The sequence below is a fragment of the Prionailurus viverrinus genome, chromosome A1 (assembly GCF_022837055.1).
Source record: "Prionailurus viverrinus isolate Anna chromosome A1, UM_Priviv_1.0, whole genome shotgun sequence".
NCBI lineage: Eukaryota > Metazoa > Chordata > Mammalia > Carnivora > Felidae > Prionailurus > Prionailurus viverrinus.
The window spans coordinates 210,417,937-210,438,022 of NC_062561.1; the positions used below are offsets into that span (position 1 = coordinate 210,417,937).

Below are 20,086 nucleotides of genomic sequence, written 5' to 3' on the forward strand. Positions count from 1 at the left end.
TATGCATCAGGATTCTGCATCAGATCTTTAAACAAAAAGTTGCTAAAAAGAAAATGTCTAAAAACCACCATGTGGTAAAATCTCTCTGAAGACAAAGCAGCATCCAGGCAGAAAGCATCTTTCTAATTCTATACCAGTGACCCCACCCGGCCCCTCACCCCCCTCTGCAGATCACAGGTTAGACCACAGTCACCTGGGCCCGCTACAGGAGGTTCAGGTTTATGAGACTTCAGGGGATCCAGTCTGTCCTTCTCCAGCTGTTTCCTTGTACTCCGTTGGCGGGGCTCACGGAACATAGGCAAGGCATGAGCTACGAGAAGTCACAATTGAAAAATTTTATTATAATAATAACCCTTCCATCCCAAAACATAGCTGAAGCATGACTAACTAAAAGATGACATGGAAGTCATAATGACAGCCTTCATCTAATAATAAAAGACAGTCTTACTGTAACCAATTAGCCAATTTTGTTTGAGACCAGACTCATTGTTCACCTCTGCTGGCAACTAACGCCACTCAGGAAATACTGTCAAATACTGTCACGGAGACACCAGTGAGGCTCCCCATCTCCCAAGCCACGGGTAGCAGTTAAACTTAATTTCTGTGGTTTTGAAAAGAAACACTTAATGGGACTGCTTATTTTTTCTTGTAGGACCCAAATGTGAATAATGCCAACAGCTTGCCTGTCAGCCCTGAAGTTTCCTTAGATGCCTCATAAACACTGGAATCACTTCACACGTTTCTGAAATGTGACCACCTCTCAGGAGGAGTTGACAACACTGAGTAACCGGAAGGGAGGAGCACTTAGCCCACTAAGTGGGATAAAGGTTGCCTTGAATGCATGGAGGTGCCTGAATCTCTTGGCATGGTGACTTGATGGGGACTTTTCCCTACTTCTATATGGTGGACAAAACAAAAGAATAAGAATCAAAGTAATATTTGTCCCATTGCTATTGGTTGCTCACTCAATGTCAGAATTAAATTTCATAATATAAAACAGTATATAAATGTAAAAGGGTAACAGTGATATTCTGCGGGACAGCAAGAGGGTTATCGGGGGGAAAGTTAAGTAATGATCTTTTTCTTGACCAAAAAATATACCAGAATTATTTCTTTGGATCCCTACATGCTGAGTAAAACCTCTTTTAAAATAAAAAAAAATTTTTCCACGGGAGTGGGGAAGAGAAGGTAATGGGTTAATAGAGGTTCAAAGGGAATTTATAATATGAATGACAGAAATGTCTAAAATACCTAAAAAATTCTTCTAGTATCCCCCTACCCCTACCACCAGCTGGGGTCAGGACCATCTCCCTCACCAGTAAAACATGCCTGCCTTGAGTCAGGGGAGCTGAGAAACACAGTCACTAGTCACTCTGTTGGGCAACACGACACAACAGTATTTTTAGGAGGGGGAAAAATAGCTTTTCACTTCAAACGACTGGAGGAATTTAAGTAGGCCGCGTGTAATTACATGAGCTAGACTGGTTGTGACACCGACTTTAACACTTCTACTCTTGCAAAAAGTGTCATGGGATCTCCTTACTGATCGTAAGCTCCAAGGGACTTGGTCTTACAGGAGACCCACCACCAGAGAGAAAACCCAGCAGTACAGCGCCCCCTGGGCTTTAGATGGAGACCCCGGTAAAGTCCACAGAGCATCAGCTCATCACAATTGCTACTGCATCTAAGACGTCCTTCCTAGACACTAGTGGTGACAGATCTGAGGCTGTGGCTCTGGGAAAGACAAATCTGTCAGATTAACAAGGTTGTGTGACAAACCGGACAGAAGCTACTTATTCTGGTAAGATTTCTGGTGCCCACGGTAGTTCATTTTGTATCTAAATGTCTCTGGATCTATCACATGGTCATGGAGTCTCAGAGGATGCTGACGGAGACCCTTTGCCTAGTCTCCTCACTCTCCTGATAACGTTCAGTTGTTCAACATCATACTGCAAGTCAGTAGTAGAACTGGACAAATCCAGGTCTTCTGATTCCAAGGCCAGCACTCTTTCTTGTTTATTCTTAGAACAGATTGTTATTCTTTAAAAGGCTGCTATGGAGTAATGCATTAGGCTCAAATAGGCTTTTCCCTTTTGGGTTGAAAGTTACATGAAAGTACCCTGTCTCTGTGATGAGTCACAGAAGCTAAAGCAGTTAGCTGTTACATGACTCGCAGTTCTGTCCACATGATACTTTGTAATATATGCCTGGACTGTGAAAACTTTTTCTGTCTCTAAAGCCATGAGATCAACACCACATTACAGTAGAAGAGAGAGAGAAGACGATGGAGAGACCATGCTAACAACTTACGGGTGATGATGTAGTCCTGGGTTAGAGTCTCGGCTTGTTTCGCCTTCCGCTGGGTTTTAACCACACATAATTTTGCTCCCCTGGGGCGGGTAAGAGCACATTATTTTCTTTACTTGGTCTTACAAACAGAAAGTCATGTCAAAAACATTAGATACTTTCAGGAACACACTCTGTGCACACCATCTCGCCATGTCCTTGACTTTCTAAGGGATGGCAAAAGATGGGGCCTTGGTGATAAGGGATTAAATTTATGGGAAAGCAAGTCTGTCAGTTAGTGGTTACCACTGAGAGAAAGGGTTGGAGAGGTAATCAGGCAACAGAACACTAGTTTAAACAATCTACAGAAATAACCCAAAGATGTAAGTTAAAGAGATACAAGTAAAATTAACCAGTCTTTTCACCCTGAAGGTCACACGGTTCAAATATTAGTTTATGTCTCATATGAAAGCAACCTGGGTGGTCTACACCCCAAGTGGCATTCGTCCACATCTCTAATATAAGAGTATGAGTGTCTGGAACTGAGTTGGCTTGGCAGTGTTGTCACGGGGCTACTGCCCAAGAATGTGTGGGGTTAACCAAAAGTTTGATTAGGACATTTCACTTCTTCTTTAGCAATAATGAGCTATGCCTCTCAGGAAGCAAATACAAATAAAAAAATTTCTTAAAAATTCCACACATAGAAGCTTCCAAATGGGTGCTATCAAATGGGGCTCATCATTTTCTCAAATGAAACAGACTCTCTCTCTCTCTCATTCTAATTACATTAGCATTTTCAATTCCTTTATTAAAAAACAAACAAAATCCTGTTTGTTCTTAAACACAATAAAAACTTTATTTTACAGGGCAAGAGTTCCAATGCTAGCGCACAAAGTTCCAAGGGAAGACCGACTGTCTGCTTCTATTTCTACCCAAACGAATTATAGCAATGCATATTCATTAACAGAGGATGATTTCCTTTCCTCAAAAAGGATGTGGGACCCAAAATAGGTTTATGGGGGACCCCCCAAAGAATTTAGCATGTGAACTTTTAATACTAGCTGACCAAGGCTCCCTCTAAAGAAAGAGCTAACCAAGCATCGTACCTTAACAGAGACAAACAAAACCATCCTTTTTTGGGGGCTGGTGACAAATGTCCACCTTTGTGCCCAAAGAAAATGAACACAGTTGAGGAACTGGTTGAGCCTCCAGTGAAGTTTTCAGACTTTTGAAACACATTGGTATATTTAAGTCTAACATTTGGGGTGGGCATGGGATTGAAGAGGAAAGAATTTGTGCTGTCCCCTTCTGCTGGCAGAGAACAACCCCACACATCCAAACTGCTACCTGATAAAAGCCCAAACAGAAAGGGAACAAAACAGACTAGCTGTTTCCATTTCCTGTGAGGGGTGAGTTCCCTGCTTTGTTAATCCCCTACATGTATCACAGCTAATGCCATGTCCAGGGTGGTATGCAAAGTGGGCAGGACTTTTCCCCCCTTTGCACTCAACATTTCAGCTAAAGGGCTGCAAATCCCCAGGAAACTTTCACTTTGAATTCTGTATGGATCAAGGGCAATATCCAAATCCTCTTTAAAGTACAATACCAGGAGTTTGAGGCTTTACTCTGTGCCAGCTGCATTTTCTAAAAGGGTGGATCCCCATCAAAGGGGGCAATAAGTAAAAGCAGGGTAGGAAAAGAAACCCTCCCCCCAGTTGTTGTCATCCATCTAAAACAGGCAAGACTTATGAAATACCTCTGACTCTTGTTGGGGTCATAATACACTTTAGCCAATCCATTTCCAGTTCCTACCATGATCTGGTTCAGCTTTGGATGCCACAGGCAGCGGACAACACTCTGAAAAGGAAAGGCATGGTAATCAACTAAAGAAGCCAAGTAAAAATGGGAAAAGTCCTGCTGGTGCTTTGATGGCTACAGTCAGTTTACTAAACTGAATATCATCCTGATGGTTACCCGTAATTTTTAGGACATTTTCCTCTAAACTATAAGGCTGTGTCCCTGAGGTTCAGTTCTATTCCATCACTTGTTATCTGTGTGATACCCTTTAAAGATGAACAAGTTGTTCCTTCCGACACCCTTCCTCTCATTCCTTGATAACCTTGCAACCACAAGGTTAGGCTTCCCGGGCTCCAGTGCCATGTGAAGCTGGCATCTCGGAATGCTGAACCCACATAACTCAGTTCTGCTTACCACTGAAGCAGATTTAGATCTCAGTGTTTCATGTTTTTATACACACAATATGTCCCTCTGGACAGCAGATTGAAGCCAGGTGGTTATTGTTTTTAGTTCACAAAGATCCAAATCTCATAAAGCTTTTTCAGGAACAACACATATTTGCAGGCATTGAATAATATCTCCCTATCTATGAGATAAACCAGCAGGACAATAGCAGAAGTAAAACAGAGACACAGCATACAAAGACTTGACATTAACCTGAATGAAAAGGTATTTAAGAGAAGGTCCACTGGAAGTTACGATCCTTTGAATTCATTACTGGTAAGGAAAATAAGTGGTGCCCTGGGGTCAAAAAGAATGAGTTCTCAGTGAGAACTACAACCTGTTTTTAATTTCTGTCTGTAGTAAGAGGGCCGAGGTGGGAGGTTTAGCAGGGGGGAAATGATGAAGGGGGGTGGGGGAAGATGAAGCTAAAATTGGTAGGCAGAAACACCATGTACTAGGTTCTGTGGATCTCATTCTGATAGAACAAGTAATGAGTGGAAACATCAATTCAAGATTTATTTAGAACCATCATGAGCCAAGCAACATGCAAGGACTAAGAAAAAAGGGTACAATTAGATACTGCTATTTTAGGTTCTAATAGTAAAATGAAAACCCTGGCATCCTTGTCTCCCAAATCTCTCTCGGGCTGAGTCTCTTTGGTTTCCTCTCCCTAACCATCCTGCTCCTTTGTTAAGACAGAGTATCTGTGAATCTCCTCAATCCCTTTTGGTAGAAATCCTGGCTCCCCACCTGCCTGGCAAAAAGTATGCATACAGTTATTCGGCTACAAATCCTTCTCTGAGATTCCTGAGGAACTTAAGAGGAAATGTAAGAGTCTGCAGGACTTCGAATTCATGTCTGATAATACTCTTTAAGAGCGGTTCTTAAGCTCTGCACCACTGAAGACAGCTGAGATGTTCTGCTGAGAAAATAAAATCAGAGTGGCTGTTTTTTCCTGGTTGGTAGGCAGTAAAATGAAGTTAAAAGGGCAGGTTTTTACAATTTTAGGTTTTCTTCCCACAACTTTTCTTAAATCTATGGTGCCTGCTACCCAGTGTCTACCAGCAAGTGCTAAAAGATGATAAAACAGGGGCGCCTGGGTGGCGCAGTTGGTTAAGCGTCCGACTTCAGCCAGGTCACGATCTTGCGGTCCGTGAGTTCGAGCCCCGCGTCGGGCTCTGGGCTGATGGCTCAGAGCCTGGAGCCTGTTTCTAATTCTGTGTCTCCCTCTCTCTCTGCCCCTCCCCCGTTCATGCTCTCTCTCTGTCCCAAAAATAAATAAACGTTGAAAAAAAAAATTAAAAAAAAAAAAAGATGATAAAACATACAATAGTGAGTATTAATAAAAAAAAAATCAGAAACAGTAAGCATCTTATATATAGAATGGCTTCTGGGGGAGGGTTGTCATTTTGTACACATGTCTGTGAAACCCACTTGATAATGTATGACTGTAAAAGACACATTTTATCTAACAAAACTGTGCTTGGTTGGTAAGATGGAATTAAGTATATCAACAGTTCATGGTCTACAAAGCACAGCCTGACTTACAGGTGCTCTGCCACTGAGATTAATTTGAGAACCAGGCCTTGACCACTGCAAATTTCCAGGTCATGGCCAGGTGCACGGAAACATGAGAAAAGTCACAAACATAACTTCATAAACCCTACCAAGAATAAGTTCATCCAAGTCAATACTCACCCTCATGTCACTGCTTATATGTCATCATGCGAAGACTGCCCCTTTTAAAACTGTACCCCACAACTGTCCTTACTCTGCTTTTTCATGTTTCTAAAACATGTTCCACCTTTTAACATAATATATAATTTGTCGTTAATTTTGCTTATTATCTGCCTCCCCAGTGTGAACATAGTTTGCACACAGGCAGAGATCTTGGTGTGTTTCAGGTGGGAGTGTTTCCCAAATGCCCAGTTTAGTGTGTGGTGCTCAATAAATATTTGTTGAAGGAATGAATTAAAAGTTACAGTTCACCCAAGCCTAAATGGACTGCTTTGCTAAGTGGAGTTAGAGACGATTTTCAAGTTAAAATCATTACTACCTATGGAGAACAATTTTATTTCTCTAGATCATTATTATACTCAAATATCCTACAAACAAAGTAGGGTTCGTTTCCTCCCAGTGTGGTCCTAAATAAAGGGATGTGCATGAACCAGAGAGCAAGAGAAGATAGTAAGAGGGACTTTCAAGGGCCCTCCGAAATCCCAGCCACCTACAGATGGCCCCAGGACAGTCTTAAGGACATAGTATTAAAGGTATTTCTCTTCCTTGGTTCTCTAGAAGTCTGGCTAAGCAGTCTAAGATTACTGGTTCTCAAATATGTTTTCAAGTGAGCAGGGTGCAGAATTGGAGAAGATCCACAGTGTAGGCCTGGTAAATTCCAAGACACCCAGCCAAATAGGCAGTTTCCAGGGGCAGCAGGTTACCGTTACTCTCTCCCTCTACGCTGAGGGTGTAAATGTTAGAGAGAGGCAACTGCCCAGGCCAACAGACCAATGTCTGATTGCTTTCTAGGGAGTCCAAAGTCAGGGCACTGCACCTCTATTCCTGTTCACGTCCTCTACCCTCTACAGCTCTTAGACGCACACATGGCTGGTCAGCATAAACGCTAAGGGAGAAGCACATTTACCCTCCTTTTCACATGGAAGCAGGGAGAATGCAAATAAGACCCGCTGAACTAAACAGTCATTCCAGAGCTCCATCCATTGTGGCGATGAGTCACCAAAGCAGCCAATGAGGGCTCTGCGAGCAGTCTAACTTAGGCAAAGGATACTTAAGGCTCAATTACCCTAAGACTGGTTATTAATCAAATACTACAGGGATTCCAAAACATGGAATGAAGAAACAGAATTCAAAGTCAAAGGTGGGTGGGCCTTTTCTGTTTATTAATATTTATTGTGTGTGTTTAGCTAACCTTTGTAAACTTTGCAGCTAATGCGGCTCCACACTTTGTCCTGTCAAGGAAATGCATCTTAGAGCAGAGAGCTGGCCATCTGCCAAACCAAACAATCCCTGAGACAGCGGCAGGGCTGGGGAGCAAGCCGAGCTGCCACGCTGCTAACTTGTCAAACATACATACCGGGCTTTACTTAACAACAATGGGACACGTGCCTGCTAGAAACCCAATGAACTATCAGAAGACAGATGAGCTATAGTTACTTAAAGAGAGTGCATTCAATCAAGCAACCATCCACCCAAGACTTCCTTCGTCCTCTGGCCTGGAGGAGGTGTTTCTGTGGCTGGGGGTTGACACAGTTAGACTGACAGATTTCCTGAGCAATGCAGCAAACATAGGGTACATAACATGTCTGAATGGCAGGACCAGAGAAGAATATGGCACGAGAGCTACAAGGATCCAAGGAAAAGCCTTCACACCATATCATGAGATTCAAATGGCGGAAGACTACTATAGTGCAAAGAACTAGATTCTGAAAATAGTCTGCATCTTTTAATATACTGATTTGCTTAATTAAATTAATAAAGCATTTTATTCTCACACTAATCTACTTCATCCTACCAAAACAATGCAGGTCCACTAATGGCCTCCTCTAGCTACCTAAGCTGAACTCCATTTTAGCATAAAATTAGGTTCAGTCTTGTAGACCAAAGCCTACTTTCATTTTAGCATTATAATTTGGTAGTGCAGAGTAACCACAATCTGCCCCAAAGGTACTTAACTCTAGCAGCAGCCAGAAAGAGACGGTACTAGGGCTGGAGATCATAAACAAGATGACAGGAAGGAGGTACGAGACTAATGTGCTTAATACAGGGATCTTTCTTCTCCGCAGGGACCAAAGGAAAAAGAGGGCGGTGGGCTGGGGAGAAAAAGAGCACTGTGTACAAATAGCAGTATCAATATTCCAAAACAGGAATTTCAGAATTACCCCTCAGCAAAAATAAAAAGGCCACAAAAAATTCCAAATAATTTATTTCTGTGGTTTTTCTGGTTTACTTTAAGCAAAATCATGGAAGCAAATAAAGACAGGAGAAGGAAACCAATGAGAGAAATGAATTTATATTTAAGGACACGGTGGGAAGGGAACTACTAAGTATCTGGAACTTTATATTATTTAAAGTAATTGAATCCTTGCAACAATACTACAAAATTAGTAACGTCAGTCTCATTTCACAAGAACAAGAAACGGAGGCTTGTAGGAGGGTGTGTGACTTTCCTAAGGCCACATAACTTGTAGAGAGAGGAGCTGGGATCAGTGGGGAGGTGTTCTCAACTCCAGTGCTCATTTCCTGATACTACTTAATTATGCAAAGTCCTATTTTAGAAGATGGGGAGGAAGGGCTGTGGGAGATTTGAAATCATTCCCAAACCCACCTCAGCCAGAAGTAGAAATCTTAGCAAGTTTATATTAAAAAGCAGATGGTATAACTAAAATCATAAAGGAAAAGGCCCACTACTACCCAGGTCATAAATGTTACTATAAAAGAAATCAATGCCTGTGTAATATCTGAGGCATCTGTAATACACATATCTAAACACACCCTTATTCTACTTTACATGCTAAAAGAAGCCTAACATCCTTCATAATTTTATATCTTAAACATGATTATGATGAAACACACTTCCTGATCCTTCCCAGCTGCTGACCCACACTGTAAACCAAACTCCATCTGGTTTTTTCATGTTTGGTTTTTGTCACATAGTACACGAATGGATAAGTTAACTAGCGATCCTTTGGGAGAACAAGCATTTTTCAGAATTTTCAAATAAGGAGGCTTACACCTGTCTATGAAGGAGACGGTCCAATTGTTTTGCAGACCTGTGCAGTGGCAGCCTTGTAGTCATGGACATCCTCGGGAATACCCAGTGCATTTGAGTGGCTGCTTGGGCGCTGATTCCCAAGGCTAAGATCACAGATCAAGATGAGTCCAAAATAAACAAAAAGCAGATGAAAATGGAAAAATACTGGAGAAAGAACTTTCTTCAAATTTCACTCACCCAAGGTTTATTTCACAGAAAGAAAAACTGCTTTCTAAATTAAAATACTGAACCACAGAGGTAGAAGAGTAAGATGGGAATTCTTTATACTTTTCTAGGCTGTTTGTCCTGTCCTGCCAAAGCTCTGCTTTTCCCAAACTTGGATTATTCTGCAGTATGCATGGACCATGGGGCTCGGCCTCATCCCTCTGAAGTTCAGGAAGCAAACCTGGCGAATAAGCCTCAGTCTCCAATTAATACAACTCTTCAACACCCACCTGATCTCCATGGAGACATCCCTCAAATGGAAAAAATTAAAGACAGACATTTTCTCTGCTCTTCTAAGTCCACACCTATCCTTTTTTTCCTCCTCCAACTCCAAGGAAGCCCTACCATGAAGGCCAGACATGTACCAACTGTCACTCTCTGCTGGAAATCTTCTCAACATTCCCCCCTTCCCTGCCCCAAATAATTTTCTGATAACCCAGATAGCATCTCAATGGTGAAAAGAAAAAAAAGGCCACACCATTTTTATAGATGTAGGGTTTGCTGCAGAAAAAACAAACAAGGAAAATGTTGCTCTATACTTGCCATAAATATCTGATAAAGATGTACAGATTATGCCTTTTAAAAACTAGCACCCAATTATCGAATTAATTCTCATCAAACCCATGAAAAATTTATTTATTAAAATCTTTTCATTTTCAGCCTATGCTCTAAAATTAAGGTAACTGTTAAAGCAACAAAAATCTGAAAACCTGGTAGTTGTCCTTGGCACTAAATGAATCACATCTGTATCTGATAATAAAAATGCCTAAAGAATGTCATCACAAGAAAAAGTTCTCAGAGAAAACGGAAGGTCTCTTGGGTAAGAAAATTAAATACAATTTTCTTCATCTAATTCAAAACACTAATGTTAGTTCGCTCCAATCCACTTATTTGAGAAGAATTTATAAAGGCAAAGAAAGCACAAATAATGACTGAAGAAAACTGGTAATTACTCTTATTAACAACATTCTGGGAGCAGGAAATGGGAGGCTGGAAGCTGGAGTCCACAAGATGAGTGACACCTGTGGTGAAGCCCACCAGGCAAATATCCCAGCGGTCCCACACCACAGTGATCCACATAGAAGCAGCACTTACTGGAGGCACAGTCCCACAATTCTGGCAGAGCTTCCCACTGGTGGGCACAGGATAGTTCCAGGTTTGCTGAAACAGGGAGCTCCTCAGGACTGAAATGGGCCTAGGGCACGAGAGCCTTAGGCAAATCAGTTCCAGCAAAGGGGAGCCTTATCTGTTTATACCACGCATTATCATTATGGGCACCAGGTTGAGAAAAAGCTTCCGAAGCACTACCTAATGCCATGTCTCTCACTCTAATCTACACAGACCCAGGACTCTTTATCCTTCTTCATTTATGAAGAGTTAGAGATGGCCAAGGCTGTACATGAAAACCCACAGCTAACATCATATTCAGTGGTGAAAAACTGAGAGAAAAAAGAGAAAATGGTGAAAATTCAGTGGTGAAAAATTCAGTGGTGAAAAAAAAAGAGAAAATCTTTCTCCTAAGATCAGGAACAAGATTAAAATGTCCACTCTCACCATTTTTATTGAACATAGTACTGGAAGTCCTAGCTATAGCAATCAGACAAGAAAAAGAAATAAAAGGCATCCACATTGGTAAGGAAAAAGTAAAACTTTTCTATTTGCAGATCACATGACATTATATACAGAAATCTCTAAAGACCACCAAAAAACTATTAGAACTAACAAATGAATTTGGTAAGGTCACAGGAAACAAAATCAATATACAGAAATCCATCACATTCCTATACACTAATAATAAAATGGCAGAAAGAGAAATTAAGAAAACAATCTCATTTAAATTGCACCCAAAATAACAAATTACCTAGAAATAAGCTTAACCAAAGAGGGGAAAGACCTTTATTCTGAAGTAAAAAACAGTGATGAAAGAAATTAAAGATGACACAAACAAATGGTAAGATGTTCCATGCTCATGGAGTGGAAGAAAAAACATTGTTAAAATGTCCACATTACCTAAAGCAATCTATGGATTTAATGCAATCCCTATCAAAACACCAACAGCATTCTTCACAGAACTAGAACAAAGAAGTCTTAAAATGTGTATGGAACCACCAAAGACCCCGGATAGCAAAAGCAATCTTGAAAAAGAGGAACAAAACCGGAGGTATCACAATCCCAGATATCAAGATATACTACACCAAGCTGCACTAATCAAAACAGTATAGTACTGGCACAAAAATAGACACATAAATCAAGAGACCAGAATAGAGAGCCCAGAAGTAAATCCATAATTATACAGTCAATTAATCTTCAACAAAGGAATCGAGAATATGCAATGGGGGGAGAAAAAAAGTTTCTTCAACAAATAGTGCGGGGAAAACTGGATAGCTACATGAAAAAGAAATGAAACTGGATCCCCTTCTCACACCATATACAGAAATAAACTCAAAGTGGATTAAGGACCTAAATGTGAGACCTGAAACCATAAAAATCTTAGAAGAGAGCACAGGGAGAAATTTCTCTGACACTGGTCATGGCAACATTTTTCTAGATATGTTTCTTAAGGCAAGGGAAACAAAAGCAAAAACAAACTATTGGGTCTACATCAAAACAAAAAGCTGCTGCACAGCAAACTATCAATAAAACTAAACAACAACCTACTGAATGGGAGAAGATATTTGCCTATGACATATCCGATAAAGAGTTAGTATCCAAAATACATAAAAAACTTATATAACTCAACACCCAAAAAACAATCTGATTAAAGAATGGGCAAAGGACTTGAACAGACATTTTTCCAAAGAAGACATGTAGATGGCCAAAAGACACATGAAAAGATGCTCGATATCACTCATCGTCAGGGAAATGCAAATCAAAACCACAATGAGATATCACCTCATACCTGTCAGAATGACTAAAATCAAACACACAAGAGACAACAAATGTTGGTGATGATGTGGAAAAATATATACCCTTACTCACTGTTGGTGGAAATGCAAACTGGTACAGTTTTGAGGAACTTGAGGTTCCTCAAAAAATTAAAAATATAATTGCTGTATCATCCAGTAATTCCACTACCTAGGATTTACCCAAAGAAAATGACAACACTAATTCAAAAAGATATACGCACCCCTATGCTTATTGCAGCATTATTTATAATAGCCTAATTATGGAAGCAACCCAAGTGCCCATCAAAGGACGAATGGATAAAGATGTGGTATATATATACAATGAAATATTACTCAGCCATAAAAAAGAATGAAGTCTTGCCATTTGCAACAACATAGAAGGATCTTCAGGGTATAATGCTAAGTGAAATAAGTCAGTTGGAGAAAGACAAATACTATGACCCCACTCATAAGTGAAATTTAAGGAGCAAAACAAACCAGCAAAGATAAAAAGAGACAAACCAGAGTTAAGAGTCTCTTAACTATAGAGAACAGATGGTTACCAGAGGGGAGGTGGGTGGAGGATAGGTGAAAGAGATGATGGGGATTAAGAGTATACTTCTCCTGATGAGCACCGAGTAACATAAAGAATTAAGTCACCATATTGTACACCTGAAACTAATACAACACTGTGTGCTAACTACACTGGAATTAAAACTTTAAAAAAGATAGAGATGGGCATAAAGATAACCATACATCCTCTTCTTATATGAATAAACAAAGAACAAGTGGATAAAGCTGTTAAATCCCTAACTACAAGATAAGAAATATACATAATTAGATCTTGGAAATCATCAAGTATGTAAACCCTCTCCCCCCTCCCCCCAAATAAAGGAAAAACTCAATGTTCAAAAATGAACTATACAGGATATGTAAAGCACTATTTATCTTAATATAGTATGGGTAAAGATGTTTTACTAATCATACTCTTTTACTTAGTCCTTTGGGGGTCTCGCAACCCCTCCTCATTCATGACATAGCATTATCTATCACTCCAAAAAAGAAAAAAACAACACTATCCTGGGATATGTGTTAATTATAGACCCCTTTCTTCCTCACACTATATATAATTGTGGGAGTTTGGCCAGAGTTCCAACAGAACAGCTGGAAAACTTGTTACCAAAGATCGTTCATCAAATTCAGGTTGGGAGAGGAAAAACTGTCACAGAATGTCCTACAAGACATGAAGTCTTTCACTGGTCTGCTATCAGTGGGAAGTAATACAGTGTTGGGGTTAGACAACAGAGCACTAGTCGTTAGTGCATTATATGTTTCCACATTGTATAAAGAATAGTGTGTCATTCTCAACACCTTTAAGCATCTATAAAATCAAGTTCTCTGGCTATTCGGGGTCTTTGTGGTTCCATACAAATTTTAGGATTGCTTGTTCTAGCTTCGAGAAGAATGCTGGTGCAATTTTGACTGGGATTGCACTGAATGTGTACAGTGCTTTGGGTAGTATTGACATTTTAACAGTATTTATTCTTCCAATCCATAAGCATGGAATGCTTTTCCATTTCTTTGTATCTTCTTCAATTTCCTTCATAAGCTTTCTATAGCTTTGAGCATACGGATCTTTTACATCTTTGGTTAGGTTTATTCCTAGGTATTTTATGACTCTTGGTGCAAGTGTGAATGGGATCAGTTTCTTTATTTCTCTTTCTGTTGCTTCATTATTGGTGTTTAAAAATGCAACCGATTTCTATACATTAATTTTGTATCCTGCGACTTTGCTGAATTCATGTATCAGTTCTAGCAGACTTTTGGTGGAGTCTGTCGGGTTTTCCATGTAGAGTATCACGTCATTTGCAAAAAGTAATACTGAAGCAAACCAATGTGGGAGGCATCACAATCCCAGACTTTAGCCTCTACTACAAAGCTGTCATCATCAAGACAGCATGGTATTGGCACCAAAACAGACACATAGACCAATGGAATAGAATAGAGACTCCAGAATTGGACCCACAAATGTATGGCCAACTCATCTTTGGTAAAGCAGGAAAGAATATCCAATGGAAAAAAGACACTCTCTTTAACAAATGGTGCTGGGAGAACTGGACAGCAACATGCAGAAGGTTGAAACTAGACCACTTTCTTACACCATTCATAAAAATAAACTTAAAATGGATGAAAGACCTGAATGTGAGACAGGAAACCATCAAAACCCTAGAGGAGAAAGCAGGAAAAAACCTCTCTGACCTCAGCCGTAGCAATTTCTTACTTGAACATCTCCAAAGGCAAGAGAATTAAAAGCAAAAATGAACTATTGGGACCTCATAAAGACAAAAAGCTTCTGCACTGCAAAGGAAACAATCAACAAAACTAAAAGACAACCAACGGAATGGGAAAAGATATTTGCAAACGACATATCAGACAAAGGAATAGTATCCAAAATCTGTAAAGAACTCACCAAACTCCACACCCAAAAAACAAATAATCCAGTGAAGAAATGGGCAGAAGACATGAATAGACACTTTTCTAAAGAAGACATCCCGATGGCCAACAGGCACATGAAAAGATGCTCAATGTCACTCCTCATCAGGGAAATACAAATCCAAACCACACTGAGATACCACCTCATGCCGGTTAGAGTGGCTAAAATGAACAAATCAGGAGACTATAGATGCTGGAGAGGATGCGGAGAAATGGGAACCCTCTTGCACTATTGGTGGGAATGCAAACTGGTGCAGCCGCTCTGGAAAACAGTGTGGAGGTTCCTCAAAAAATTAAAAATAGATCTACCCTATGACCCAGCAATAGCACTGCTAGGAATTTACCCAAGGGATACAGGAGTGCTGATGCATGGGGGCACTTGTACCCCAATGTTTACAGCAGCACTTTCAACAATAGCCAAATTATGGGAAGAGCCTAAATGTCCATCAACTGATGAATGGAGAAAGAAATTGTGGTTTATAAACACAATGGAATACTACGTGGCAATGACAAAGAATGAAATATGGCCCTTTGTAGCAACGTGGATGGAGCTGGAGAGTGTTATGCTAAGTGAAATAAGTCATACAGAGAGACAGATACCATATGTTTTCACTCTTATGTGGATCCTGAGAAACTTAACAGAAAACCAGGGGGAGGAGGAGAAGGGGGAAAAAAAAGTTACAGGGAAGGAAGGAGGCAAACTATGAGAGACTCTTAAATACTGAGAACAAACTGAGGGTTGATGGGGGGGGTGGGAGAGAGGGGAAAGTGGGTGATGGGCATTGAGGAGGGCACCTGTTGGGATGAGCACTGGGTGTTGTATGGAAAACAATTTGACAATAAATTATATTTAATGTAAAAAAATCAAGTTTTTCTTTTCTGATATTTTGTAAAGGAGTCAAGTATTTTTCTCCTTCAGGGTTGTACTATCAAGTGGCTAATTCTTCACTCAGTTTTGTCGTTCATGGTAATCGTATCTATACAAGGAAATATAAATAAGTTTAAACACCAATTAAATAAAATCCCAAACTCTCATGTAGAGAAGGGAAAAAAATGTTTCTATTTAATCAAAAGGGTAATACTGACTTTTGCTACTGTTTTTACTTGTCCAGAAATGGAAGCAAAACAGTAAACAGAAAACATTTCTTTGAAACTGCTGACACCAATAAGTAGCAGATGCCTTTTAATATAGCATGTTACAGGGTTAAATGCCACTAGAAAATGAGTAAACTATTAAACTGAACAAGCCCTCCTTTTGGTCCTCATTCTTTCACTTTCAATGATTTATGAAGTCTAAAGTAGCATGTGATTGCCACTTCAACTCAATATAACTCTAAAAATGAGATCATTTCACACAGAATCTCAAATAGATAATTACAGGAAAGGCATCTCACTATAGACTTTGAATGTGAATTCCTATAGCAACCATTATTTCAAAGAAGAGCATGGCTGAAAAGAGAGTATCAGAGATAAGAGAAATGTTGAGAAAATATGAGCCACAAGGAAATGTTTAAAAAAAAAAAAACCAACTAAGTTTGGTTCCCTTAGACAAGACTGAACAGAAACTTTATAAGAGGAAACAGAGGATGTTGGCCAGCTGTTCTCCAACTCCATGAGGACTGGAGTAAAGGATGTGGGCTCTAAGCATACGAATGTGAGGCTAAAGTACAGAGGAAAAAGAAAAAGATCTGATGGTAAGAGATTTCAACAGGAATGAACTCTTTGGGAGGGCTGCAAAATCTTCTCTTAAGAGTAAGTCTAAATTTCATATAAAAGAGGTAAGCTGTGGTTCGCAGAACAGGAGACAGATTCTGGAAGATCATATTGAGAAACCGAACAAAGTATGCTTGATGCCAGATGGCAGCTAATTAAGCAAAAGCCAGGAGCTTTGCCTGTGGCGCAGTTATGTCAAGGGAACATGCCACCAGAATAGGAGAAGGGACCTACACCAAGATCAATGACAGTATTTTACTTCCTACAATATGAATGTCCTCACAAATGTGCAGGAATCTTAGAAGCTTCCTCCTAGTCACATCTACTGCAATCTGTACTACTTCATTATGCATTTTCCATTACCATTGTCATTTTTTTAATGAAAAAAAAAAAAGAAAAAAGAGAAGAACTGGTTTGGGTGAGACAAAGGAAACATTCCACTCAGTCCTCCCTCCGAACACAGTTATATAAGACAGAAGGCATGGAACACCTACTCGAGGACTCTGAAAAGTAAATAGTATAGGTGGATTGGGGAATTCGTCCCAAATTCAAAGCATCACTGAAGCAGAAGTGAGTTTACCATTTCCCTCATTCTGGTACTTCCTCTATCCCCCACCCCAAATCTGTGATGCACAAAAATATCAAAATTTGAAAAAGACAGGTGAGTCCAACTCAGTTTTCCTTTTGCCTTAAGCTTTAATACAGCTTGGCACAGCACTGTTATTCATCCCACTTTTGTTTAAAACACTGGTATATTATTCATCCTGGATTTTTTGCATTAATTTTCATTTTTTATAATGTTGCATTAAAATGTCATTTATCTTGGGGTGCCTGCGTGGCTCAGTCAGCTAAGCGACTGACTTCGGCTCAGGTCATGACCTCATGGTTCATGGGTTCGAGCCCTGCGTCGGGCTCTGTGCTGACAGCTCAGAGCCTAGAGCCTTGCTTCACATTCTGTGTCTCCCTCTCTCTCTGTTCCTCCCCTGCTTGTTCTCTGTTTCTCTCTGTCTCTTAAAAATAAATAAACATTAAAAGAAAAAAAAAATTTTAAATGTCATTTATCTTGATTACTGAGTTATTTGGCACCTCCTTAAATTTTGTGCTTGAGCCTGGCCCTAGTCCAGGCCCTGCCTCAACTTAATGCCTCCCCCCATTTCATCAAACATTTAGCCCAAACTGGACCACCAGACCTAAATATAAGGCATAAAATGTTTAGAAGAAAATCTGGGTGATCTGGGGTCAGTCAAGGAGCTCTTAGACATGACACCAAAAGTACACTCTATAAAGAAAAAACTGATAAGTTAGGTTTTATCAACATTAAAATCTTTTGCTTTGTAAAATACACAACTAAGAAAAAGAAAAAAATAAGCAACAGACTAGGAGGAAATATTTGCAAATATCCTAAAAAGAACTTAACCTAAAAAGAACTTGGTGTCTAGAATAGATAAAGGACTCTGAAAACTTAACAAGAAGAACACAAACAACCTTGGTTTAAACCTGATTTAAAGAATTTCAAAAAAATTTGAAAAACTGGTGCTTCAACAACACAGAGTTTTGGTGGGGATATTGAGCAAGTGGAAAACAAATACACCGATGGTAAAAATGCAACACGGTGCTGTTAATCGGAAGAACAGCTTGGCATTTTCTTTTAAAAATAATCACATACTCACTGTATGACCTAGGAAGCCTACTCTTAGGTTTTTACTCTAGAGAAATGAATGAACTGAGACATGAATGCTTATGGCAGCTCTATACATAATCTCTAAAAACTGGAAACAATCACATGTCCTGCAGTAAACTGTGCTAGCCCCACACAGTGGAATACTACTTGGCAATAAAATGTAACAACCAAATCAATACACACCATGACCTGGATGAATCTCAAAAGCATTCTGCCAAAAGATGTTGGTCTAAGAAGGTTATACGATATGAATCCATATAGAAGACAAGTTCTTGAAAAGGTAGTACTACAGTGGAGCACAGATCAGTGAACGCTAGGGGTTAGGAGAGGGGGGCAGGGGAGGCAGCGAGTGAGCGACCCCAGAAGCAGAGCACAAAGAAGTGTTTTGGGGGTGATGGAGCTGTTCTGTACCCTGACTGTGTTGATGGTGGCTACATAAATCCATACATGTGTTAAAAATCACAGAACTGAACATTTTTTAAAAGGATAGATTTTATTGTATAATTTTCAAAAATAATAACAATGAGTCAGCACTAAATTAGTTCTTATCATTTTCCTTACTTAAAAACAGTGAACGACTTGATAAGGCAAATATTACCAAAACATCAGGGATTTCTTTACTATTTGCATGTGCCTACAGATGAGTACTCAACTGTATTCTTCAAGTCCTGAGAACTACTGTCCTGGAACATCCACAACATGATAGTTTTATCCGCAACGAGAAGTAATTTCATCAAGTCTTACTGATACCAGCACCCCCTTGGACACTGTGAAGCTAACAGCTAACTTAGCAGGGGACTCCAGCTGAGGTCCAAGTTTACGTATGTATGTATGTGTGTATGTATGTATGTATGTGTGTGTATGTGTGTATATGTATGTATGTATTTGCAGAAAGAGTGGGGGAGAGAGGCAGAAGGACAGAGAGAGTGAGAGAGTGAGAGAAAAAGAGAGAGAGAGAGAGAGAGAGAGAGAGAGAGAGAGAGAATATTCACAGGCTCCATGCTCAGCAAGGAGCCCAATGTGGGGCTCAAGCCCACAAACTGTAAGATCATAAACTGAGCCAGATCAAGAGTTGGACGCTCAACCAACTGAGCCACCCAGGCACCCCGGTCCAGTACTGTTTAAATTGAACTCTCATAAGTATGCTGCTTGCCTCAAGAAATAATTTAGTAATCCAAACCACAGAAGCAGCCAAAATGCAATATTGTTTTTCATCATAGCCCAATGGCATACCTTTTCTTCAGTGATTAAAGAAAATACTCCTACAGAAAGTAGCAGGCGCTGATCATTGTGCATCCTGACAATAAGACACTGTCCTAATGGCCATGTTGGAAATTAGCTCTTGACCCTAAAAAAGGTAGTGCTAGAGAAAGAACCATGTAACTGTTGTACTGGCAGATTTACATTAAAACTGGATCATTTTCTACTTACTCCCAAGTTCTTCATCAAGTATTCATACATCTCGGAAGACCAGGAAACGACCAGTGCTCATGTACCCTGCCTTCCTGTTCCCAAAGAGCAAATGCTCCAAAGACCTATGTTGAATATACTGTCTTATCACTTGGCTGTTGGGAAATACACATATTTTATTAAGTACAAATATGTTAATCAGTATCCACAGAGAATCTGCATTGTTTAATCCTACCAAGAAAGTGAATTACAGCAAAATTTCATTAAGCTGATGCTGCTTTATTCAAAATAATACATAATTCAAAGCAACTGCTATTCCCTAGTCAACCAGCTGCCTGATTACTCTTTAATAAAAATCAGATAATGGAAAGCTAGTTAAAC

The 20,086-nt window shown here is 39.8% G+C and overlaps 1 protein-coding gene across 2 annotated transcripts in view; it reads right to left on the minus strand.

The window, feature by feature from the left end:
• WDR70 (WD repeat domain 70) overlaps window positions 1–20,086 on the minus strand; it is a 312,572-nt gene that overhangs the window by 21,339 nt on the left and 271,147 nt on the right. For both annotated transcript variants that reach the window (XM_047858021.1, XM_047858030.1), the window contains exons 14-16: window positions 4,043–4,143; window positions 2,311–2,390; window positions 194–310 (exon numbers count right to left, since the gene is read on the minus strand). In XM_047858021.1, the coding sequence (XP_047713977.1) occupies window positions 194–310; window positions 2,311–2,390; window positions 4,043–4,143 (298 nt within the window). The remainder of the gene's footprint in view (window positions 1–193; window positions 311–2,310; window positions 2,391–4,042; window positions 4,144–20,086) is intronic.